At 46.5% G+C, this 25,380-nt stretch overlaps 1 protein-coding gene across 2 annotated transcripts; it reads left to right on the top strand.

The window, feature by feature from the left end:
- Positions 1-408: 408 nt before the first annotated feature.
- SRI (sorcin) lies at positions 409-24,788 on the top strand. Of its 2 annotated transcripts, XM_079947077.1 has the most exons (8): positions 409-559; positions 8,752-8,835; positions 15,219-15,288; positions 15,578-15,621; positions 17,139-17,286; positions 17,539-17,652; positions 20,414-20,472; positions 22,730-24,788. In XM_079947077.1, exons 1-8 carry the CDS (start codon positions 509-511, stop codon positions 22,754-22,756), a joined length of 597 nt encoding a protein of 198 aa, XP_079803203.1. In that variant the 5' UTR covers positions 409-508; the 3' UTR covers positions 22,757-24,788. The 2 variants fall into 2 exon arrangements, with proteins under 2 accessions (XP_079803203.1, XP_079803204.1); XM_079947078.1 differs by lacking the exon at positions 8,752-8,835 and having other exon boundaries at positions 431-559.
- The last annotated feature ends 592 nt before the right edge of the window (positions 24,789-25,380 follow it).

Genomic DNA, 25,380 nt, shown 5'->3' with positions numbered 1-25,380 from the left:
CTTGTGTGTTTATTACGTATTTATATTTATGCATGCATTTTGCACGCAACCTTCTCCTCTTCCACCCTCAATAAAACCCTCAATTCCCCCCCCCCAACACCCGCAACGCCCTGCGAGCCAAAAGCGCCCCCCGCGCTTTGCAAAACACTTTCCCCTTTGCGCAGAGAAAGTTTCCATTTTCCTTTTCCTCCCAGGGAAAGAGGAAGTCCGGCTCGTACCACTTCTGGAGGGGGGGGAACCTCCAAGAGTCCTTCCCATCATTCCCACCCACCCCCCTTTGCGGAGCCTGGGCGGGGGGCACCAGAGTCCTTTGGAGACCCCTTGGAGACCCCGACCCTTCTATAGCGCCTGCAGAGGGGCGCCAAAGAGAGCCCTTTTGTCCAGACTCCTCCCCCTCCCCTGGCTCCCCCCCTCGCCAATGGTTTGATCCGGACCTCCCCGGAGAGTAGGAGGAGGCGCGGAGCCGGCGAGGTCGGGTTGGTTTGCAGCAGCGAGGAGCGCATCGGCCATGGCGTATCCTGGGCATCCCGGCGCCGGAGGTGGCTACTACCAAGGCCAGGTGAGCGAGGATGCAGGGATGGATGGACCAGGGGGGGATGGGGAGCAAGGGCGGCCCTCGGAGGGCGGTGCACGCGGCCCGCAGGCCTGGGAAGAGGATGGGGGGGGCGCCTCCCCTCCCCACATTCTTCCTCTTCACACTTTCACTTTCCCCCTCCCCCCTCCCCCGCTCTTCTCTCCCCCTCCCCCGCAGGCGTTGGGGAGAGGGGGCTAAATGGGGGGGGGGAAACTGGTCCGTAAATGGGGGTGGGAAGCGAGGATGGGGGCGCCAAGGGGAGGGAAAGGATCGTTGGCTGGTGGGTGGTCGACCTCGCAGGGCTCTCCCCCTCCTGGTTAAAATGTTTCAACGTTGCGTAATGTTGTGTTTTAATACATGGCACCATCGCGCTGCGTTCCTTCCAGGCACCTTTGCTTGTTTATTTCCTTAAAAAATGGATACACCACTTTTTTTTTGCGGGTGGTTGTTTTTTAAAAAGGCTTCTTTAAATGCTAAAGCAGGGGTCAGCAAACTTTTTCAGCAGGGGGCCCTCAGACCTTGTGGGGGCCAGACTATATTTTTTGGGGGGGAATGAACGGATTCCTATGCCCCACAAATAACCCAGAGATGCATTTTAAATAAAAGCACACTTTCTACTCATGTGAAAACACCAGGCAGGCCCCACAAATAACACAGAGATGCATTTTAAATAAAAGGGCACATTCTACTCATGTAAAAACACACTGATTCCCAGACCGCCCGTGGGCCAGATTGAGAAGGCAATTGGGCCGGCTCCGGCCCGCAGGCCTTAGTTTGCCCAAAGGTAAAGGGACCCCTGACCATTAGGTCCAGTCGTGACCGACTCTGGGGTTGCAGCGCTCATCTCGCTTTATTGGCCGAGGCAGCCGGCGTACAGCTTCCGGGTCATGTGGCCAGCATGACTAAGCCGCTTCTGGCGAACCAGAGCAGCGCATGGAAACGCCGTTTACCTTCCCGCCGGAGTGGTACCTATTTATCTACTTGCACTTTGACGTGCTTTCGAACTGCTAGGTTGGCAGGAGCAGGGACCGAGCATCAGGAGCTCACCCCATTGCGGGGATTTGAACCGCCGACCTTCTGATGGGCAAGTCCTAGGCTCTGTGGTTTAACCCACAGTACCACCGGTGTCCCCTTAGGTTATTATTATTATTATTATTATTATTATTATTATTATTAACCTTTCTTGCAAGCCTGAGCTCATTCTGAGCTTTTGCCAGCCTGACCTTCACTCTGCAGCCATTAGTTTTTCGTGTATAATCTTTGTGATTTTCCTGTTCTTCCATTTCTTAACTCTCAGCTCACCTGTAAGCCCCTTACGCAGCCACACAGGTTTCCTTAGATGTCTCCCACTTTTTGTTCTTCCTGGAATTGTCTGCAATTTGAGCCTTCAGTTTTTAAGAAACTCCCATCCATCTTGGATTCCATAGTAATAATAATGATAATGATAATAATTTATTATTTATACCCCACCCATCTGGCTGGGCTTCCCCAGCCACTCTGGGCGGCTTCCAACAGAACACTAAAATACAATAACCTATTAAACATTAAAAGCTTCCCTAAACAGGGCTGCCTTCAGACGTTTTCTAAAACTCTGGTAGTTGTTGTTCACTTTGACATCTGGTGGGAGGGCGTTCCACAGGGTGGGCACCACCACCGGGAAGGCCCTCTGCCTGGTTCCCTGTAAGTTTGCAACATTTGGGGCCTTGTCGTTCAGGGAGTGGGCAGTTGAGTGAAGCCTGTAGGATGGGGGAGACCCAACGGAGTTGTAGAAAGTTAGGCATTTGGGGCCCATCCTATGAAGCTGAAATGTTGGCAGGAAAACTACTCCATCAGTATAAATAGTGACACGGCCGATGGACCCAGCCTTGAATAAAATATGGCGGGGAGAAGCCCCGCCCTGCATAATCGATCATGTGATTTAGTGCATGCCCATCAACTTTTTTTGGGGGGAGCAACCCCCTTAAATATTTTATTTGGGGGCCAAAGACCCCTGGGCCCCTAGGACTTGGCTCCTACAGACCCAGGGCTCCATCAAAAGTCGCTTCTTTAATTAAATTGTCATCAGGAAAAGTCCTGTGAACTCTCAAGTGTCACTGTGGTCTACTCATAAGCAAGTCTGTGTAGGATGGCTCTGGGTCTAGCCCAGGGGTCAGCAACCTTTTTCAGCTGTGGGCTGGTCCGCTGTCCCTCAGACCTTGTGGGGGGCCGGACTATATTTTGGAGGAAAACAATATGAACGAATTCCAATGCCCCACAAATAACCCAGAGATGCATTTTAAATAAAAGCACACATTCTACTCATGTGAAAACACCAGGCAGGACCCACAAATAACACAGAGATGCATTTTAAATAAAAGGGCACATTCTACTCATGTAAAAACACGCTGATTCCCAGACCGTCCGCAGGCCGGATTTAGAAGGCGATTGGGCCGCATCCGGCCCCTGGGCCTTAGGTTGCCTACCCATGGTCTAGTCCTACTGTTAGACAAAATGAGGCAGCGCCTAAGGGAGAAGATTTTGAAAGGCAATTAGTGTCAGCTCGTTAATGTATTATTTTTATTGTACATAGTTTTGCTCCCAGGGGGAAATGGATGCGGGGGGGCCCACATAACGGCTTGCCCTGAGCGCTTTGGACCTTGACACAGGGCAGGGCAGTTCACAACAACCTCTGAGGATGGGCTTTTGATGTTGCGGCTTCTGCAAAGGCTCCAAAGGGCAAGGAACATCTGCCTGCCTGCAGCCAGCTGGTTGCGCTGCGATTGTCACAAGGGATCAAGCTTGTTTCCGCCCCATCTTCCGTGTGCAGTGGAACTCGAACCCGCTTCTCGCTGATCAGGTTGCAAAACAGGCTGCTGGACGAGTGAGAGACAGTGGCTCGCCTGTGACGTTCGCCAGCGAGCTTTTCGTGGCCACGTGGGGACCTTCATCCACGTCTCCCTGAGCTCAAGTCAAAACGCTGAAACCACTAGGCCACGCTTCCTTTTTGGGGGGAGGGTGGGGAAAGGGAAGATAAATGGCCTCTTCTGCAGCTTGGCTCTAAAAAGCCCCAAGCAAGGAGCAGGAAAAGCTTATCTGAGACTCTGCTGCTGGAATAATTACCGGGCGTAATGTGTTTGCTTTCCACGATGCTCTTGAGCAGAAATGGATGCTTCCATTTGCCTTTCTGCTCCCTTGGGTGACGCTTGAACTCTGCATTGCAAAACCTCATCTACCTTCTAGAAGAAAACCACCAAGCTTGGTCGGTAGAATCATCAGCCTCTCTAAAAGGCTGGATATTTAAAATGAAGCCCCACAAACAACTGTAAATATTGTACATTTGTCATCGTTCCCTTCAGGCTTCACGTTCAGGTATTCATATCTATTTTAATCCAGATTATATATGTTTTGTTTTTAAAAAATACAGCTTTAAACATTTGATAAGATGTACAGATCAACAACAAGAAGAAAACACTGTAACTGCGGTTGAGTAGAATACTTTCCAGCATCTTCAATATTAAAAAATAAATGTGGAGTGATAATGGGCCTTGGGTTACATTAGAGTGAAATTAGATCAGGAGCCATTAGCAAGAAAAATAACTTTATGAGAGAGAGAGAGGACTTTGAAATAGATTTGGCCTGGGTGAAAGATCCTCGCCCATGGCCAAAATGACAAATTCAGATTTTTTTAAAAAAGTACCGTACTTTTCCGTGTATAAGACTAGGGTTGTTGTTTTTTACGATAAAATAATGTAAAACAATTGGGGTCGTCTTATACAAGGGCAATCTCCTCCCCATTTTCTCAATTTTTAGCCCCCCAAAATACCGTCTTTTTTGCTCTATAAGACTCACTTTTTCCCTCCTAAAAAGTAAGGGGAAATGTGTGTGCGTCTTATGGAGCGAATGCAGGCTGCGCAGCTATCCCAGAAGCCAGAACAGCAAGAGGGATCGCTGCTTTCGCCGCACAGCGATCCCTCTTGCTGTTCTGGCTTCTGAGATTCAGAATTTTTTTCTTCTTGTTTTCCTCCTCCCAAAACTAGGTGCGTCTTATGGTCTGGTGCGTCTTATAGAGCGAAAAATACTGTAGTTTTGTACACGGGGGCATGTTATACCCGGAAAAATACGGTATATTAAAACTAATCGACAACCCTGTGTCAAACACATTGAACTAAAGCTTGCCTTTCTATGTACAGTGGATGCTCTGGTTGCGAATGTGATCTGTGTGGGATGCACGTTCACAACCTGCAGCGTTCACAACCCGTGTCTGCGCATGTGCGGGTTGCGATTTGGTTCTTCTGCACATGCGCAAAGCGCGATTTAGCGCTTCTGCGCATGCGCGACTGCCGAAACCTGGAAGTAACCCGTTCCGATACTTCCGGGTTTTGGGAGTCTGCAACCTGAAGCGGACGCAACCTGAGGTATGACTGTATCTTGAACACCTTGGTGGGTGTACGTTTTGGCTCCCCAACGCCGCAAACCCGGAATTAAGTGTTCTGGTTTGCGAACGTTCTTTGGAAGCCGAACGTCCGATGAGGCAGGAAGCTCCTGCAGCCAATCGGAAGCCGCGCTTTGGTTTCTGAACGTTTTCGGGAGTCGAACGGACTTCAGGCACGGATTATGTTTGAGAACCAAGGTACGGCTCTAATCCTCGTGGGGAGATCTGTCAAAGGTCAAGCGTTTTCAGATATCCTGGAGATGTTGGAGTCAGAATACGCACCAAGCCACAGGACTCTGCGCCTGATCCCCAGGTCATAGGATCCAGTCACCAACCCCAACCTGTATAGGAGGAGAATCTTCCGCTGCGCCCATTTCAGAGATTTTTCCACACCCTTTGTAAACTAATGGAGGTGTGTGTGCTTATACCAAGTGCTCAATGGATGTTTGCTCTCTGCAAACAAGGGCATTTCCGCGTCAAACGGCTCTGCCCAGCGACTCCAGTGCTTCTCACTTCTAGAAATTTGTGGGCCTGTGACTGGCCATGTGCAAACATTTTGCATTGTGCTCCGCTCTTTGTTTCTCGGGTGGGCATGGGGCGAGGCGGGAGAGACTGACGGGAAATACGGCAGAAGCTCAGTGACATTTCAAAAGGGAGAGTCCGACATTGTTCAGAGAAAGAGATCAGCTTCTGCAGTGTTAGAAATTCAGAAATATAAGCTCATTGTCAAATGGCACTTTAAAACTAGGTTACGGTCACCACAAAGCACCTTTTTATTTTTCTTGCAATGTGCTTTACAGTGGTACCTCTGGTTACGAACTTAATTCGTTCCGGAGGTCCGTTCTTAAGCTGAAACCGTTCTTATCCGGAGGCACACTTTCGCTAATGGGATCTCGCACACGCCTCTGGTGCACGATTTCCATTCGCATCCTGGGGCAAAGTCCGCAGCCAGGAGCGGCTGCTTCTGGGTAATAATAATAATAATAATAATTAATAATAATTTATTTATACCCCGCCCATCTTGCTGGGTTTCCCCAGCCACTCTGGGCGGCTTCCAACAGACTATTAAAATACAATAACCTGTTAAACATTAAAAGCTTCCCTAAACAGGGCTGCCTTCAGATGTCTTCTAAAAGTCTGGTATAGTGGGACCTCGGGTTACATATGCTTCAGGTTACAGACTCTGCTAACCCAGAAATAATGCCTCGGGTTAAGAATTTTGCTTCAAGATGAGAACAGAAATTACGCGGCGGCAGCAGGAGGCCCCATTAGCTAAAGTGGTGCTTCAGGTTAAGAACAGTTTCAGATTAAGAACAGACCTCTGGAATGAATTAAGTACATAACCAGAGATACCACTGTAGCTGTTCTTCTCTTTGACATCTGCTGGGAGGGCATTCCACAGGGCGGGCGCCACCACCGAGAAGGCCCTCTGCCTGGTTCCCTGTAACCTCACTTCTCACAATGAGGGAACCGCCAGAAGGCCCTTGGAGCTGGACCTCAGTGTCTGGGCTGAACGATGGGGGTGGAGACGCTCCTTAGAAATACTGGATCAAGGCCGTTTAGGGCTTTAAAGGTCAGCACCAACACTTTGAAGTGTGCTCGGAAATATACTGGGTTAGCGGAGTTCGTAATCAGAAGCGTTCATAAGCGGAGGTACCACTGTATTGTTATTATTATTATTATTATTAATTTCATTTCTATGCCAATGTATTTTATTGGATAGGAAAAAATCTCACAGCACTTTAAAAGCGCAATACAGCATCGAATAAAATGATTCAAAATGAAAGTTTGAGCTTTGAGAAAAATATGTCACATCCTGCTGTGACATTTTGCTTTTCCCATATTGATTTACCTACTTAATTGGTAGAGCTGCCCCATAGCAGAAGGGCTCTAGGAGGGAAGTGTGGTGTAATGGTTAGAGTGACGGATTAGGACCTGGGAGATCAGGGTTCAAATCCCCACTCGGTCCTGGAGCTCACCTTGGAGTCAGTCGCAGCCTCTTCACCTACCTCACAGGGTCGTTGTACAGATTAGATGAGGTGGAGGGTGAACCATTGACTCCTTGGATATAAAGGTGGGAGATAAATGCAATAAATTAGCTCTTCTGCTGACCTGCTTAAGAAAGCTGGAGGGACCACCCAGGTGGAGATGTCAGTCATCAACCTGGCACCCGGAGTGGTGGCAATTGGACCCGTGCCAGTTACAAAATGCGCCTGGCGCCTGGCTAATTTCTAACTGTGCTCCTGATATTTTTTATGGGCACTTGACCATGGAAGAAAATTAATGTTGGAAAGCAGGTGGTGTGAAGGGCTTTGGGCTGTTGGACTCAGACTGGTTTCAGCTTGCGTTCCATTGAAAACACATTGAACTAAAGCTCGCCTTTCTATGTATGGTCGTACCTTGGTTCACAAACGCCTTAGTATGTGTACGTTTTGGCTCCCGAAAGCCGCCAACCCGGTAGTAAGTGTTCCAGTTTGCCAACGTTCTTTGGGAGCCGATATTCGACAAGGCTTCCAATTGGCTGCATGAAGCTCCTGCAGCCAATCAGAAGCTGCGTTTTGGTTTCTGAATGTTTTTGGGAGTTGATTGGACTTCTGGAAGGGATGACGTTCAAGAACCAAGGTACGGCTGTAATCCTCATGGGGAGATCTGTCGAAGGGGATGAGTTAGTTGCAGCCTCTGAGCCCCATCAGTTTCAGTAGGAATTAAGAGCAACTAACTGTCCAATCCTAGACCTTTTTACCTGGGGGTCTCCGGGTGCAAGTAGATAAATAGGGACCGCTTACCAGCGGGAAGGTAAACGGCGTTTCCGTGTGCGGCTCTGGCTCTGGCCAGAGCAGCGATGTCACGCTGGCCACGTGACCCGGAAGTGTCTCCGGACAGCGCTGGCCCCTGGCCTCTTAAGTGAGATGGGCGCACAACCCCAGAGTCTGTCAAGACTGGCCCGTACGGGCAGGGGTACCTTTACCTTTAAGTAAGCTTACAGGGACACGGGTGGCGCTGTGGGTTAAACCACAGAGCCTAGGACTTGCTGATCAGAAGGTCGGTGGTTCGAATCCCCGCGATGGGGTGAGCTCCCGTTGCTCGGTCCCTGCTCCTGCCAGCCTAGCAGTTCGAAAGCACACCAGTGCAAGTAGATAAATAGGTACCGCTCCAGCGGGAAGGTAAACGGCATTTCCGTGCGCTGCTCTGGTTCGCCAGAAGCGGCTTAGTCATGCTGGCCACATGACCCGGAAGTTGTACGCCGGCTCCCTCGGCCAAGAAAGTGAGATGAGCGCCGCAACCCCAGAGTCGGCCACGACTGGACCTAATGGTCAGGGGTCCCTTTCCCTTTACCTAAGTAAGCTTACCTCCAGGTAAGTGGGTATAGGATTGTAGGTGCCAGCCTGAAGAATGATTCAAAAGTGTGCCCTCCTTGGTCGTGAAAAAGTGCAATATGTTTTCCTGGTTCACAAGCATCGCCGCCGCAGAATTATCCAAAGTGCCTTGGGAAATGCGACTTGAATTTGCGATTTACAACAGCCCTTTGGCCGGACGACTTAAAACTGCAATTTGGTGTTTGTCGGACCCGAACTTGCAACATGTCCAGGTTTCGCTGTTGTCCTGTCGAAACTGCTTTTATGAACACGGGGATTAAGAATAGGTTTGGCGTGTATTGAGACTGCCGTTCCCAAGGAACGCTGCGGGGCCGGCTTTCCAGTAAACGTGCGTGCCAGATGGTGAAAATTCCTTGATTTAATTTCTTCCCATTTTTTTTTATTTGTAGTATGGGAGTGCCCCCGGCGGACCTTCCTTTCCTGGCCAAGCGCAAGACCCTTTATATGGCTATTTTGCTGCGGTTGCTGGGCAGGTATGGCTCCCTCCTCCCCACCCCCAAATTTACACAGCAAATATTAGACGCTTTTTTCCCTCGCTGTCCCTTAATTCATCTGCAGCGGGGGCAAACACCTAGTGTGCACTTTTGCCAGTGACATATAATCCCAGGGGTGTGAAACCCTGAAAGCAGTCGTGATGTTTTGTTTTGCTTTTATAATTTTTTATTGGTTTTACATGAATTTATACATAATAACTATAACCATTCCGAAACATAATTCTCCCCCCCCCGAACCTACGGACCTCCTCCCCTCCCTCCATGGGTTCCATTTTGGAAAATGTTATCTTTTTCCTTTTTCCTGCAACTTTTACTATTACCCATCCGTTATGTAATCAGAGTAACCAAAGTTCATTTCACATTACAAGTGTCATTGTATCTTAATGTTCTACAGTGGTATTTTAAGTATATTAAAAAGTTATTCTAATTATTATTATTGTTATTTATTTATACCCCTCCCATCTGGCTGAGTTTCCCCAGCCACTCTGGGCAGCTCCCAATTGAGTGTTAAAAACAATACAAAACAGGGCTGCCTTCAGATGTCTTTTAAAAATAGTTCTAGTTACAGGTAGGTAGCCAAAATAAAAAATAATTCCTTCCAGTAGCACCTTAGAGCCCAACTAAGTTTGTTACTGGTATGAGCTTTCGTGTGCATGCAGATATCTTCTTCAACTATCTGAAGAAGTCTGCATGCACACGAAAGCTCATACCAATTACAAACTTAGTTGGGCTCTAAGGTGCTACTGGAAGGAATTTTTTATTTATTTTAAAAATAGGATAGCTGCTTATTTCCTTGACATCTGATGGGAAGGCATTCCACAGGGCGGGTGCCACCACCGAGAAGGCCCTCTGCCTGGTTCCCTGTAACCTCACTTCTCGCAGCAAGGGAACCACCAGAAGGCCCTCGGAGCTGGACCTCAGTGTCTGGGCAGAACGATGGGGGTGGAGATCCTTTAGGGAAACTTGGTCTTTCCCATCAGTCTGACCATTTCTGCATATTCCATTAGCTTGGTGACTTTTGAAGTAATGCAGCTTAGTGTGACCGTTGCTGCAGCCAGTGCCCCTATAGTAAAGGTAAAGGGACCCCTGACCATTAGGTCCAGTCGTGGATGACTGGGGTTGCGGCACTCATCTCGCTTTACTGGCCGAGGGAGCCAGTGCACAGCTTCCGGGTCATGTGGCCAACATGACTAAGCTGCTTCTGGCAAACCAGAGCAGCGCACGGAATCACCGTTTACCTTCCCGCTGAAGTGGTACCTATTTATCTACTTGCACTGGTGTGCTTTCGAACTGCTAGGTTGGCAGGAGCAGGGACTGAGCAACAGGAGCTCACCCTGTTGCGGGGATTCGAGCCGCCGACCTTCGGATCGGCAAGTCCTAGGCTCTGTGGTTTAACCCACAGCGCCACCTGCATCCCTTAATGCCCCCATAGAAAGGTAAAGGTAAAGGTACCCCTGCCCGTACGGGCCAGTCTTGACAGACTCTGGGGTTGTGCGCCCATCTCACTTAAGAGGCCAGGGGCCAGCGCTGTCCGGAGACACTTCCGGGTCACGTGGCCAGCGTGACATCGCTGCTCTGGCGAGCCAGAGCCGCACACGGAAACGCCGTTTACCTTCCCGCTGGTAAGCGGTCCCTATTTATCTACTTGCACCCAGAGGTGCTTTCGAACTGCTAGGTTGGCAGGCGCTGGGACCGAGCAGCGGGAGCGCACCCCGCCGCAGGGATTCGAACCGCCGACCTTTCGATCGGCAAGCCCTAGGCGCTGAGGCTTTAACCCACAGCGCCACCTGCGTCCATATAATATAATATAATGCCCCCATAGAGACCCCCAAAATGTAGGCAGATGCTGTATTGCAGTCCCTACTATAACTCATTATTTTATAAGGCTCAGCAAACGGTCGTTGAATAGTGAGCCTACAAAAGGCGTCAGAAGTGGTTGGCATATTGGGCTTTTGCTAGGAAGATCTGTGGCTGATTCAGCCATGAAATGTTCTGACTGCATAGGAGCAGCTTGGATTTGTGGACTTGGAAAGGATCTCCAAGGGTTTTAGTAGCCCGGTCCCCCTACAATGCAGGAACTTGCAAAAGCACTTCTGAGTTTTAAGGAAACGCTCTTCTTCCTGCTGAAATGCAACCTTCAGGTTTTAATTCAGAACGCCAATCGTCTTGGAATGTGCAGAAATGGCGAAACTTACCGGAAGAATAAGAAACCAAGCTAACAAACTCTTTTATAAAACAATGGAAATGGTTTATTTGAATATTTACAGATGAATTGCAAACAGACAAAATCATTGGCAGGATTATTGTAATACTCTGCAGTTTCGTAAGAGTTTATATTTAAAGCAGATAGTTAAACGAGCAAATTAAATGAATTGGGATATGCAGAAGATATTCAAAAATACGGAATCGCAGAAAGAGGGGGAAGGAAGGAAGCCAGACTTTGAAATGTTAAAATGATAGTAAAATTAATGAAATGTATAAATTTGAAAAGTATAAATAAAAAATTTTTTAAAAGAAAAGAATGGCAACCATCTGTGACATCTGTGGCATCGCAACAAACCAGAATAAGGAACCACAGTTTTACCCTGGCTTGTTCTTGCCAACCGTAGTTTAAGCAAACCACAGTTTCCCAAGTTCTGGCATAATGGGAAACTCTGGTTTGCTTCAACGTGAACTTTTCCAATCCTCTCTTTGCAGCCTCGATGGGGACTCTTTGAGTTTTCATTGCATCCAAACTGGTCTCAAGGCTAGGCATCTATAGTTTGCATGTTTGAGGGTGATGCTAAAATTCTGGCCTCATTTGAGGTCCTTTTAAATTTGGCACAACTGACGCTTGAATCATATAGAGCAGTCCGTTTCAGGGGCCTAATCTGGCCCCCGGTCGATTTAATCTGGGCCCCGCGGCAGTATATGTCCTGGGGATAAAATCCTTTTAAAAAGCTCAAAACTTTGGGGTACACTTCAATCAACAACTTCGTTCGGCCCTCACGCATGTTCACTTCATCATAATATCTGGCCCTCTTTGAAAAAAGTTTGGGCACCCCTGATATAGAGTCTCAGAATTGTAGACTTGGAAGGGAACCCGAGGGTGATCTAGTCCAACCCCCTAAAGCATCCATGACAGGTGGCCATCCAACCTCTGCTTAAAAACTTCCAAGGGAGTCCACAATGAAGAGATTGTATTTATAAAAATTACCGTATTTTTCGCTCCATAAGACGCACTTTTTTCCTCTTAAAAACTAAGGGGAAATGTCTGCGCTTCTTATGGAGCGAATGTGGGGGGCTGGGGGGCTGGACTCAGGCTTCCCCCGCCAGCCCCAACAAGCTCCTGAGCAGCTCTGGGTAGCCCGCGAAGCCTCCGCAGGGCAGCGGGGAGCCTTCATAATAATAATAATAATAATAATAATAATTTATTATTTGTACCCCGCCCATCTGGCTGGGTCTCCCCAGCCACTCTGGGCGGCTTCCATAAAAACCAAAAATACACTAAAATATCACAGATTAAAAACTTCCCTGAACAGGGCTGCCTTAAAATGTCTTCTGAATGTCAGGTAGTTATTTATTGCTTTGACATCTGATGGGAGGGCGTTCCACAGGGCAGGCGCCACGACCGAGAAGGCCCTCTGCCTGGTTCCCTGTAGCTTTGCTTCTCGCAATGAGGGAACTGCCAGAAGGCCCTCGGCGCTGGACCTCAGCGTCTGGGCAGAACGATGGGGGTGGAGACGCTCCTTCAGGTATACTGGGCCGAGGCCGTTTAGGGCTTTAAAGGTCAACACCAGCACTTTGAATTGTGCTCGGAAACGTACTGGGAGCCAATGTAGGTCTTTCAAGACCGGTGTTATGTGGTCTTGGCAGCTGCTCCCACTCACCAATCTAGCTGCCGCATTCTGGATTAGTTGTAGTTTCCGAGTCACCTTCAAAGGTAGCCCCATGTAGAGCGCATTGCAGTAGTCCAAGCGGGAGATAACTAGAGCATGCTGCTGCCCTGCAGAGGCTTCATCCCGCTGCCCTGCAGAGGCTTCGCGCGGCTATCCCTGGCTTTTGCGGGAGGTGGGGGAAGGGACAGAGCGAGGCTCTCTCACTTCCCCCACCTGCCGCAAAAGCCCCCAAGAGCCGCGCTCCCTTTAAAGAGCCGCGTGGAGCGTGTGTGTGTGTGGCTCTTGGGGGCTTTTCCCCGAGGAGGGAGAAGGGCAGCCCATCACTTCTCCCTCCATGGAGAAAAGCCCGCAAGCACCGCATACGTGTTCCACATGGCTCATGAAAAGGAGCGCTGAGCAGAGCCTGGGATGCATTCAGCCCCTGCTCAGCGCTCCCTTCAAATAAATTTTTTTTTCTTGAAGTCCCCCTCTAAAAACTAGGTGTGCCTTATGGTCAGGTGTGCCTTATGGAGCGAAAAATACGGTATTATTCTCACAAATGGCACTAGTTTATTTGGAATGGCACCGATGGCATTTGAAGTGAAAACGTTGCCCATTATAGACACATTGGAGAGCTGTACTGGGCCTCTATTTTAAGACCAGATGTGCACGTGAGGGAGACAGCAACAGCCTTTGGAACCATCTCCCCCTTTCGGCTAGCGATTAGGAACTTGATCCTTCTTCGTCCCAAACTAGACACGGCTGTTTTTCTCCAAACAGGAAGGCAAATGTGTGCTTTCCTGCTTTGCATCAATAAGGATATCCTTGCAAAACACAAAAGCTCGCTGGGAGCAAGGATCAGAAGCTCACAGAATTGTAGACACGTTGTAGGGTTGGAAAGGGATACCTAGGTTTTTCTAGACCAGCGTTTCCCAAACTTGGGTTTGCAGCTGTTTGTTGGACTACAACTCCCATCATCCCTAGCTGGCAGTGATCAAGGATGATGGGAGTTGTAGTCCAACAATCAGCTGGAAGCCCAAGTTTGGAAAACGCCAATCTAGTCTAACCACCTCTGAAGCAGGTCTAAAGACACCCAGGCAGATGGGAGAGTCCTTCACCTTTTGAGGCTGTCAGAAATATTTAGGCAGAATCTCCTTTTTTGGTAACTCGAATCCATTGGTTTGGGTCCTCCTTTCTGGAGCAACAGGAAACAAGCTTGCTCCATCTTCTCTGTGATGACAGCCCTTCAGATATTTGAAGATCGTTGACACCTTCTCAGTCTTAATAATTGCCAGGCAACAGGTGCCAGAAGTTCGGCTCTGCCCTCGTCGGTCCTGGAAGGGGCCTTTAAAAAAGTCCCATATTCTCAGAGACTTTGTGCTTGTTCATTGGGGGAAATAGAAAGCCCCGGATATCTATTTTTTAGATGTTCCTTTTATGAAGAGGCACATAGTGAGACCATTGATCCTCTGCTGGTGAGGCTCGCTGGCCTCCCGGAAAAGCAAAAAATTGACCTTTTCCTGTTAGGCAAAGCTCATAAGACGACCCGGATGGTTGCCAGATTCTGTGTACAGATCGGTAGGCGCAGACCATCTCCCGAACCAAACGAGTTCGTTAAGAAAATCCCCAAACTTGGTTCCAGGGTGACGCTGGGTCATCTCTCTGCGGCAGCTTATCTTAAAGTTTTAAGTGTCTATACGCTTCTCACATTTATAAATTTGAAATTTATCGTTGTACATTGTTTTAAATGTTTGCTTTCCTTCTGGGATTGTACCCCCAAGTGTGTTTTATAAGCTGGTCTCTGACCGTAATAAATTATCTACCCCCTCTGCCAGGCACCGGGGGGGAAAGGGTGTGTGCAAGTTTGTTCTTGTCTTAGCCTGGTCATCTCTCGCCAGACTGCTTGTTACCCAAAGGTCTCCGTCGTTTTGAGAAATTGCATGTTCACAGTTAATTTAAAATGAAAAAACAAAACAAAACTGCATGCATGCATATATAAAGGGGTACCCAGTCAACCAAGCGTTGTGAGCCCTGCCAGTTTGATTAACTACTAATTTCACTTAATGAAACCAATATTGATGCGAGCCAACTCCTTACAATAACCAACTAAAGGATGGAAATATGTATGTTTACATGTTACATGTTGTCCGTTAAGTGTATGTGAGTCTGTTCCTTCTGTCTCTTATTTTAGAAATGTTGAAGGGGTTTGTGTTTAAAATTGGCCACGACATCCACAGACTGCCTTTCTCAAGTGTGCTTAGTTTAAAACTGCAAGCTTGCTTCAAATTTTAGCTTAAAGAAACCATGTTGAACCTGATCAACTTAAACATGGCATGTTTTAACACTGTGGGAGCCGCCCAGAGTGGCTGGGGAAACTCAGCCAGATGGGTGGGATATAAATAATAAATTATTATTATAAATTATTATTATTATTATTGCAGAGATGGTCAGGTCTCGGGCACAAAGGCAGTAACCCTGGCACGATGCTCTTTCTGTTTTCCACAGGACGGGCAGATAGATGCCGACGAGCTGCAGAGATGTCTGACCCAGTCAGGGATTGCAGGAGCCTATAAACGTAAGTTTTCCCAGTTCAAAAAACCCAAACGGATTTTGTTGTAGCAAAGGCAACAAGACCCAAACCCGTTGCCAAAGTTGCTACTTTCCCTCTTGCATTTTTTAAAGCATCTCTTCCTATCCCTCTTTTAACATATCAAAATGTTTGAAGGAAAACTAATCTTGAGGAATTAATATGCTGTTCATACTTTTCTCCTTGGAAACCACTCTTGGCTTGGGCGGGGAACAAGAGAGAGAAAGGAAAAAAACTTTATTTTTCTTGTTGACTGCTTCTGTTTTTCTTTAAACAGCTTTCAACCTAGAGACTTGCAGGCTCATGATCTCCATGCTCGATGTATCCTTCACATATTTGACTTTGACTTAAAATATTTGTATTATTATAATTAATGGTTCTCATTGCAGTTATTACGTGTGCTTCTAGGTGGCTGAAATTATTATTATTATTATTATTTTACCCAGGGGGTGAGGGAGGTAAAAAATATGCTATTTAAGCTGTTGCTTTGAGCCCTTTCACACTTCCTGGATCTGTGATCTGCAGACGCACAGACATTTCTCCTTACTTTTTAGGAGGAAAAAAGTGCGTCTTATGGAGCAAAAAATACGGTGATTAAACTAAATAGCTTTCACTTGCTTTGGAGTAAATGTGCAATTAATTGTTACCGATTTAAATTTTCTTGTGCTGTTACCTTCCTAAGTGGGCCTTGCAAAGTGCTATTCTGAATATTGGTTTGGGGAGGGGAAGGGAGAAGGGGTCATTGGGGATGAGCTTATGGAACAAGGGGACAGGGACCCCGCCAAAGTGTAGGGAAACCCAACGAAAGGAGAGTGGCAGATGAAGATGATGAACTTTGCAGAACTGGCGAAGCTGACGGGAAAAATCCGAAAGCAGCATGATCAGGTATTCCAAAAGGACTGGAGTACAGTGGTGCCCTGCAAGACGAATGCCTTGCAAAACGAAAAACTCGCTAGACGAAAGAGTTTTCCGTCTTTTGAGGTGCTTCGCAAGACGAATTTCCCTATGGGCTTGCTTCGCAAGACAAAATGTCTTGCGAGTTCTTGCAAGTTTGTTTCCTTTTTTCCCCTTTTTCTAAGCCGCTAATAGCCGCTAATAGCGCTAAGCCGCTAATAGGGGTGCTTCGCAAGACGAAAAAACCGCAAGACGAAGAGACTCGCGGAATGAATTAATTTCGTCTTGCAAGGCACCACTGTAAATTTATACGATGTATGAAAGATTATTGTAAGCAATTAACATCACTAGCAGGGTTAGCTGAAGACTTGTACAGTGGACGCTCTGGTTGCGAACGTGATCCGTGCGGGAGACACATTCGCAAGCCGCAGTGGCGCATCTGCGTATGCACGGGTTGCGATTTGGGGCTTCTGTGCATGCGCAAAGCACGGTTTAGCACTTCTGCGCATGCGTCACCACCGAAACCCGGAAGTAACCCGTTCCAGTACTTCTGGGTTTTGGTGGTCCATAATCCGAAAAAACACAACCTGAAATGTCTTTAACCAGAGGTATGACTATAAGGAGTTCTCTACCTTTCTATATTTATTTAAATTGTGAGTTATTCTGCAATGAGTGGAATTGGAATTGGAAAACGTACCCAGTGCAATGATATAAAGGTTAATTTTGAAAGCCAGGAGGCAGGAGGGAAGGAAATCAATAGGCCAGGGAGGTAAAGTGGATAATAATGATGTGAATGTGTATTATTAAATGGAAAATAAACAAAACATTTACACACACACACACACACACACAGAGTGTAGGGAAACCGTAGTTGATGTTTCTCAAGCACATGAAAGGATATTGATCCAGTTATTGACGTGAAGTGATCCTTAGCCGCTGCGCAGAGAGATATGTCTGGCACGATGGGCTTCAATGAGTTCAAAGAGCTCTGGGCCGTGCTGAACGGTTGGCGGCAACACTTCATGAGCGTCGACAGCGATCGCAGCGGCACGGTCGATTCCCAGGAGCTGCAGAAGGCGTTGACGTCTATGGGTGAGTTTGGGAGACTTTGCGCCGGCTGGGAAACGGTTGCATTAGATCAGGCACCCCCAACCTTCGGCCCTCCAGATGTTTTGGACTACAATTCCCATCATCCCTGACCACTGGTCCTGCTAGCTAGGGATCATGGGAGTTGTAGGCCAAAACATCTGGAGGGCTGCAGGTTGGGGGTGCCTGCGTTAGATGATCCTCTGTGTCCCTTCTAATTGTTCAGTTTTACAACTCCCGCTCTCTCCTTCCATCCAGGATTTCGGCTGAGTCCCCAAGCCATCAACGGCATTTCCAAGCGATACAGTACTCGTGGCAAGATAACGTTTGATGACTACATTGCCTGCTGCGTTAAGCTCAGAGCTCTCACTGGTATGAGGTTTTCTCAATTCATGACAACGGACTGATTTTGTTTCTTCAAATTTCTATTAATCGGACCAGGCTCCTTTTTGAGGTTAATCGCAGAAACATTGAATTGCAGGTCTCTGAAACGCCATGGTTCTCCAAAGATGTAGCAGGGAGAGGATGGCAAATGTGGCAGGAAGATTCAAGGACAATCAACAAAACATTTATACATTTCAGTGTAGTGTAGTATAGTATCAAATTATTATTTTTTTAATTTGCTGAGTATGGGTAGATATATTTTCAAAATGAGAGCAAGCACATCAAAGGATTCTGAGGACAAGGCCACCTGTGATCCAGAATCGCTGGAGAATACTTCTGATTATTCTTCTACAGTTGTCCACGACATACCGTTGTGAAGGGGGATTTTCAACTCGTGACAAATGTAGAAGATCAGAAAAGGGAAAGGCTTGTTTGCGTTGATGAGGAGAAGGGAGGTTGCTTGTCTCAAATTAGACCTAGCCGAAAAAGGAAGCTCACACTGCCCATTGACTTTGTATATCTACTTAAAATACGTAAGAGGCGCGTTTATAATTATAATTCCTGTTCTTGTTTTATACTTTCTGGGTGCCCCATGATCATATTATAAAGTACTTGCGTTCTGTGCTATAAATCGAACACTGCTAGGTGTTGTTTCATTTTGCTTTTCTTGCCAAAAAACCGGTGTGACGCAGGCAAATTTTTATTCAAAGTGTGGCCCAGAGAAAAAAGTTTGGGAACTTTTGAAGGCCCCCCCAACCCCCATCTAGCCAGGGGTCCCGCTGTCAAATTCCTCTTTGCTGTCAGGCATCCTCTGATTTTTTCTCAGTGCAAATCTTTCCTCCTGTAACTTGTCCAGTCTCACATTTGGGTCAGCAGAGACCTGCTCTTGGCTCCGTTCTGCGTCTCAACCCTTCAGGTTATTTTAAGAGTGCAATCAGATCCTTCTTTTCTCTTCATCAAAGGCTAAACATATCCAGTTCCGCCAAGCTTTCTGTGCCGGACTTGGGCTAAGTATCGCTGGCTATCTCCCTTTCTCTTTCCCGAACTCCTTCGCGTCTCAAAGTGCATTCCCCAGAACCGAACGCTACACTCCAGATGAACTCTTGAGTAGAACAGCAAACAATACAAGCAACACAAAGACCAGTTTACTAGATAGCACTGCAATTCTTTCTTTTTTTCATTTTTTTTATTGATTTTCCACAGAAAGATTTTTTCAAAACAAACATAGAGTTCCACCATAGTTAAATCAAACTTCATAACATTGTTAAGTGACTTCCTTGTAACCCCCTGGTTGGATTTCAGTGTGTATCATGTTAACGGTTTTCCAATACCTAAATTCTTAAAAGATTAACTTCATCATTTATCATCTTTCTTTCTAAACAGTTCATCTTTAAACATATTGATTCATCACTTTCTCCAATAGCACTGCAATTCTTATTGCATAATATACATGATTTAGTACAGAAAAAAACAAAATTGCAAAACTTTTTTTCGGCATTCATGGTGCCGAAGTAGTAAGTGAAGAACAACGTAGGACAGTGATGCCGGATAATCTGACTGTTTCGCTGGAATCTTCTTCAGCAAAACCCATAGATTCAAAAAATGCACAAGGAGCAGCGGTCATAAGGATATGTAACGAAACAGTCATATTATCCGGAATCACCATGAACTCCTAAAATTTTTTTTTACCGCTTAGCCCACAGGATAGCATCTATTACTTGGTTTCAACCATAGACTTATTATACTTCTATGGACTTTCAAAGATTGACAGGCGTCTGTTCATTCGCTTTCAAATATAGTAGAGAATTCACAAGTGTACACATTTTGTTTTTGTTGTACTAAATTCATGTACATTATGCAATAAGAATTGCAGTGCTATCTAGTAAACTGGTTTTCGTGTTGCTTGTATTGTTTGTTGTGCTAAGTTTGCGACACAGGGGTTTGTTGTTCTGAACTCTTGAGTAGGGCAGAGTAAAGTGGAAATCTTGTGAAACCATCCTCCCAGCCAAAAGGGTTGCTAACAAGAAGCTTTCGCCTGAAAATAAATCACAAAAAATGTGTTGTTTAATAGCAGGCTGGCGGGCAGGTATAGAGAGGGAGGGTGTGAGTTTCTGTGCCTGTCGTGGAATTCTACTCAATATTGATCCAGAGCAGATTCCAACGTATTGTTAGCAGAGTAAAAACTTAAACCTGTTGCAGGATTCCCAAAAAAATAGACTAGAGGCAATGAATATTTGATCCAGCAGAGCTTTACTGCTACTGAAGGCAAATGAGCATAATGGTCACAAATCCAATATATTCAGGATTGGCCCTGTCCGTAAGAAATCCAGCTGCAGCAGACTTAACTTAAAATAACTTATAATAAGTCTAAAACCTTAACGCTAAGCATATTATGTACAGAACACCACACCAGAAAGAAAGAGAGATAGAAAAGAGTGAAACCCAGGCTTCTTCTGCCCTTATTATTATAGTCAGCATGACCTTGTCAGAAGAGATAACAGAACCAGTTTACGCCAGCTGTACTCTCTGAAGGAATAACCCAAACATCATGAACCTTCTGCTTGCTTCTTTCACACAGAGAAGTTTCCACAGCCCTCTTGAATTAAGTAGAATCGGAAAGATCTCTACACATCAGATCAATACTTTGTGCACTAAGAAATGCAAACTTCCCACTTGCATTCATCCACCTGGGGCTTTTGTGTATCCTGGCTCCTGTCCTAACATGGTTCTTCCTGTGCTGCATTTGCAGATAGTTTTCGGAGACGAGATGCAGCCCAGCAGGGGATGGTGAACTTCCAGTACGATGATGTAAGTGAGCTTCAAGTCCGTTTCCTGCTTAGGAGCGGAAGTCTCTGTTCCCCCTTGAACGCTGGGATGAAGTTGCAGCAACTTATAAGCCGAGAGCTCCAGGCTTTGAACTGCTGGTCCTTTCCTCCCAGGAGCTTGGGGACATTCTTTGCAGCTACAGAAATCTAGAAAACTGTCTTGTATGTAGTCAGCACTTCCTACAACGGGGGGTGGGGGGGTGTGAGGAACCTGCGGCCATCCAGGTGTTGCTGAACCCCAACTCTTATCAGCCTTGGCTTATCACGGCCAGTTGTTCCTAGACTACAACTCCCATCATTCCTGGTCATTTGCCATGCTCCCTGGAGCTGATAGAAGAGTTGGGGTTCAGCTGCTGCAGTGGATCTCAACGGTTTTGGCAGGAGAGGGTGGCAAATGTGGTAGGAAGAATCAGAGACAACCCAAGCAACATTTTACTAGCTCCAGTATGGTATAGTGTCAAAATAATTTTGATGATTTGCAGAATAGGTAAGGTGAAGGTAAAGGGACCCCTGACCATTAGGTCCAGTCGTGGCCGACTCTGGGGTTGCGGCGCTCATCTCACTTTATTGGCCGAGGGAGCCGGCGTACAGCTTCCAGGTCATGTGGCCAGAATGACTAAGCCGCTGCTGACGAACCAGAGCAGCGCACGGAAACGCCGTTTACCTTCCCGCTGGAGTGGTACCTATTTATCTACTTGCACTTTGACGTGCTTTTGAACTGCTAGGTTGGCAGGAGCAGGGACCGAGCAACGGGAGCTCACCCCGTTGCGGGGATTCGAACCGCCGACCTTCTGATCGGCAAGTCCTAGGCTCTGTGGTTTAACCCACAGCACCACCCGCGTCCCCTGATTTGCAGAATAGGGACATATAATTTTCAGAGTGGAAGCAAGAGCGTCATCAGGCAATACTGAGGACAATCTTAGTGGCATTTTCCAGTGTATAGTCGTACCTTGGATCTCAAATACCTTGGCTCCTGAAGTGATTTTGAAACCTGGAAGTGATTTTTCCGGTTTTCAAAGGTTCTTCGAATGTCTGACATGGGTTCCAAATCTTTTGGAAGTCGAACAGAGTCCATTCGACCTTCCGGAACGGATTCTGTTTGACTTCCAAGGTACGACTTCATTTCGGATCAATATAAAATTCAGTGTGGCGCTAGCAAATTCTTATTCTGAAAGCGTGGCCCAGAGTAAAAAGTTTGAGAACCGTTCATCTGGAGCAGGGGTCAGCAAACTTTTTCGGCAGGGGGCCGGTCCACTGTCCCTCAGACCTTGTGGGGGGCCAGACGATATTTTGAAGAAGAAAAAATGAGAGGGGGTCTTGTCATCTGGGCAGCCAGGCACCTCCAGACACACTGGCCAGGCCTGCGCCCCAGGGAGGTCACTTCGATGCTGCAAAAACAGCGGTTTGGCTTCACCCCCGGAGGCGGACTCCATTGTCTCTCGAGACTGATGCATCCTGGCAAGCATTGTGCCACAGTTATTTCATGTACCGTATTTTTCGCTCTATAAGACACACCCAACCATAAGACGCACCTAGTTTTAGAGGGGGAGAACAAGAAAAAAAATATTCTGTCCCTCTCTGTGCAGCACCCCTTCAGCGAAGCGACAGGAGAAACGGAGCCCCTTCCATTTCTCCTCTCGCTTCGCTGAAGGGGTGCTGCGCAGAGAGGGAAAGCTGCGCAGTGCCTCTCCAGCGAAGCAAAGCCAGGAGAGCAAGAGGGATCGGTGTGCACCAACCCCTCTCGCTCTCCAGGCTTCAGGCGGCTAACTCCTGCTGCGCTCCGAAGGCTTACTGATAGCTACCTGAAGCCCCCTGAGGCTTCAGGCGGCTTCAGCGAAGCAACACGAAGCCTCCAGAGTGCAGGGGGAGCACTCCCTCTGCGCTTCGGAGGCTTCGCGTTGCTTTCTCTGAAGCCAAGGAGCCTGCATTCGCTCCATAGGACGCACACACATTTCCCCTTAATTTTTGGAGGGGGAAAAAGTGCGTCCTATAGAGCGAAAAATACGGTATTTATATCCCACTTTTTCCACCAAGGAGCTACATGGTTCTCCCCCTCGTCACTGAATACCCTCAACAACCCTTTGAGGTGGGTTAGGCTGAGTGAAAGTGACTGACTCCCGAGGCCACCCAGTGAGGGATTGAACCCTGATCTCCCAGGTCCCAGTCCGCCACCCTAACCACTACACCACAGGGGCTCTCTAGTGATGATAACGCGCATCTCTCTCTTTCCCTTTCTGCAGTTCATCCAGTGTGTGATGAGCATCTAATTCAAGATGAAGGAAGAAACGGGCGAGCATGAGCCACATTCCAATTTGTTTTTGCTTTGCACCAAAAAAAGAAAAAAGTTATCATGGCTGTGTAACTAAATAGTGGTATTTGCCTATTTTATAAATATTGATTTATATGCTTTTTATAGTTTTGATAACTAACAAAACACAATAAATCCTGTTTTGGAGTTGATTTGTCTAGCATATTTATAATTTTGCTTGATACGGTCTTTTTAAAAAGTTGACTTTTCTTTTTCTTTTTACCATCTCTTCTTGTACTGTTTTTTAAACTATTCATATTGGAACATACTCTTTGTACCTGTGCCATATAGAGACCGGCCAGAGGAGAGGAATTGTGTGAAAACAAATGCAGAAAGCGTTAGCGGAAGCTGCCTGCAAGTCTTGGAATAAAGCGATCAAGGTCCTGCTTCTGAAAAAAGAATGTTCTGCTTCCCCTTCCGATATTTATCATGTTTTCTAAATGCAGGAAATATTCACTGATGATTGGTCCAGCTAATTGTGCCAAGCTGCATATTATGAATTAAAGAGTTTTCTGACGTAAGAGAGTGCTTAGGTCTTTCGGTCCCGCTTTCCACTACCTTATAAACATTAAACTTCCTCGTTTTCCTGTGCTAAAAAGCCATGCATAGAAAGTTAGATACAAGGCTATAATCTCGTCAAGATTTGGGGGGAAACCTTGAATGAATGCCTTATATTCTTCTGTAGGAAGGGATTTTATTTCACCGCTCCACAGAAACACAACTTCTGTGTTGTGCTCCTTGCTTCCCATGCGCTTGCAGCTTCATTAAAATGAAGTTATTTGCCTAACATTGCTTGGCATACCTTATTTTGCTTAAATATTCTGGTTGCTTGTGCATGGAATGTGCTCATTCGCAATTAGGCTAGGAAGTGGAGTATGGTAGCAATCTTATTTAATTGCAGGAAGTATTCTTTAATCTTGATGAACGGAGCAAAACATTTCTGCTTTTTAGGTGCCCACTGAATTTTAGGTGCTGGAGAAGGGTTAAAATGGGCAGCCCCCTGGCCTTTGACCTCTGCTTTGAGGAAGGAAGGAAGGAAGGAAGGAAGGAAGGAAGGAAGGAAGGAAGGAAGGAAAGGGGCTGGGTTAGCTACATTCTTAGAGCTTCAGACTTCTAGGTGTGATCTCTGGATTGGCAGCTGGGAACCCTGCAAAAATGTGAAAAATAATCCATGTTCTCGGTTGTGTGCTTAGTACGTTAGGCAACACTAATTTACTCAATTACCTTTATCACAGCTTGGTGGTATAATCAAACAGCATACGGTCAGGGAGTTAGTACCGAACAAAACTGGGTGTTCTGAGTAATGCCAGGATTAGTTGCAATTGGGGAAGCTGAAGTTCCAGTCTCCCTATCAACAAAAGATAATTCTAACCTGTTGGTATTCTGGGTGCTTCTTTCCCCAAAGCTGGAAAATAAAACTGTGATCATCACCTTCCAGGCAAGTGAATCTGTCTGCCCTAAATTTCCCATTTGCATTTAAAAGATTCCGTGTCAAGATTTCAGGAACCACCCTGAGCAGGAATAGAGGAACGGAAACTCTGCGAGAAATGGGTTCCACCTGCCTGAACATATGAGAACTCAGTTCCTTTATGTTCCTTTAATTGCATTCAAACCTAACCACAAAGCAGTCATAGCTGGACTTTCTATATGTGTAAAATCCTTTGCTTCCTTGCTAGGAAGGAGCACAGGGGCTGAGGAGCAGGTTGAGAAATGCTAGAATGTTTTATTTTGCTAGACGGATGCCATGACTAACGCATGATACGGAAGTTAAGACTGTGCAGCTTTGTTTGGTAGCCTTCCTCTGAATCTAGTTTAGGCTGTTCTGAAACTACGTTGACCATGAATTATCCCAAGTAATGCCGTCTTGCATCAGTCTAGGTAAAATGTTGATCTGCCGCTGTTCAAAGTGTAAGAAGAAGAAATATAAAATGTTTGTACTGCATTATCTGTACTACTATCAGTAATTATATTAATAAATTACGGTGAACAAAGTTTGACAGTAACAAGCTATTCCGTTATCCCAGCCTTTGCAAAAACACGCAGTTCCTTGTAAAGATTTCCCAAAACCTCAAGATTGCACGAGCCGAATTTCTGTTGCATTTTTAAAGTGTGGTTTTTGATTTAAGAATGTAAGAAGCTAATGGGTGAGGCCAATAGGCCTCTAATCCTGTTCTCAGAAGCGAGCCAGGCAAGCAGAACATTGAGCACAAGGGTCTTCTCTTTTCATGTAGTTTCTGGCAACTGTTCAGCCTACGAACAGCCCAGCTTGCCAGTAACTGGGTTTGATTCTTTGGTACCTTGCAGAGTTGTCTGCTTTCAGCTTGATGTGTCAAAAGTTGGGAAAGCCTCTAAGGCAGGTATCTGAAGAAGTGTGCATGCACACGAAAGCTCATACCAAGAACTAACTTAGTTGGTCTTTAAGGTGCTACTGGAAGGAATTTTTTTATTTTGTTTCCTCTAAGGCAGGGGTATTCAAACTTTTTTCAAAGAGGGCCAGATTTGATGAAGAGAAGGGCCGTGAGGAGTTGACCTTTTAGGACTGAAGTTGTTGAGGTTTTTTTTAGATTCAGGTAGGTAGCTGTG

The sequence above is a fragment of the Podarcis cretensis genome (assembly GCF_951804945.1).
Source record: "Podarcis cretensis genome assembly, chromosome: 12".
In the NCBI taxonomy this organism is placed as follows: Eukaryota; Metazoa; Chordata; class Lepidosauria; order Squamata; family Lacertidae; genus Podarcis; species Podarcis cretensis.
The sequence above is the reverse complement of the archived record's forward strand: the minus strand, read 5'-3'. Positions and strand labels throughout refer to the sequence as shown.

Bases quoted from the DNA above. Each gene is read 5' to 3' on its own strand.
- SRI (XM_079947077.1), top strand. From the start codon at position 509: ATGGCGTATCCTGGGCATCCCGGCGCCGGAGGTGGCTACTACCAAGGC. The intron at 15,622-17,138 runs GTATCCTTCACA...GCCGCTGCGCAG, and splicing joins TCATGATCTCCATGCTCGAT to AGAGATATGTCTGGCACGAT. The intron at 20,473-22,729 runs GTAAGTGAGCTT...CCCTTTCTGCAG, and splicing joins TGAACTTCCAGTACGATGAT to TTCATCCAGTGTGTGATGAG.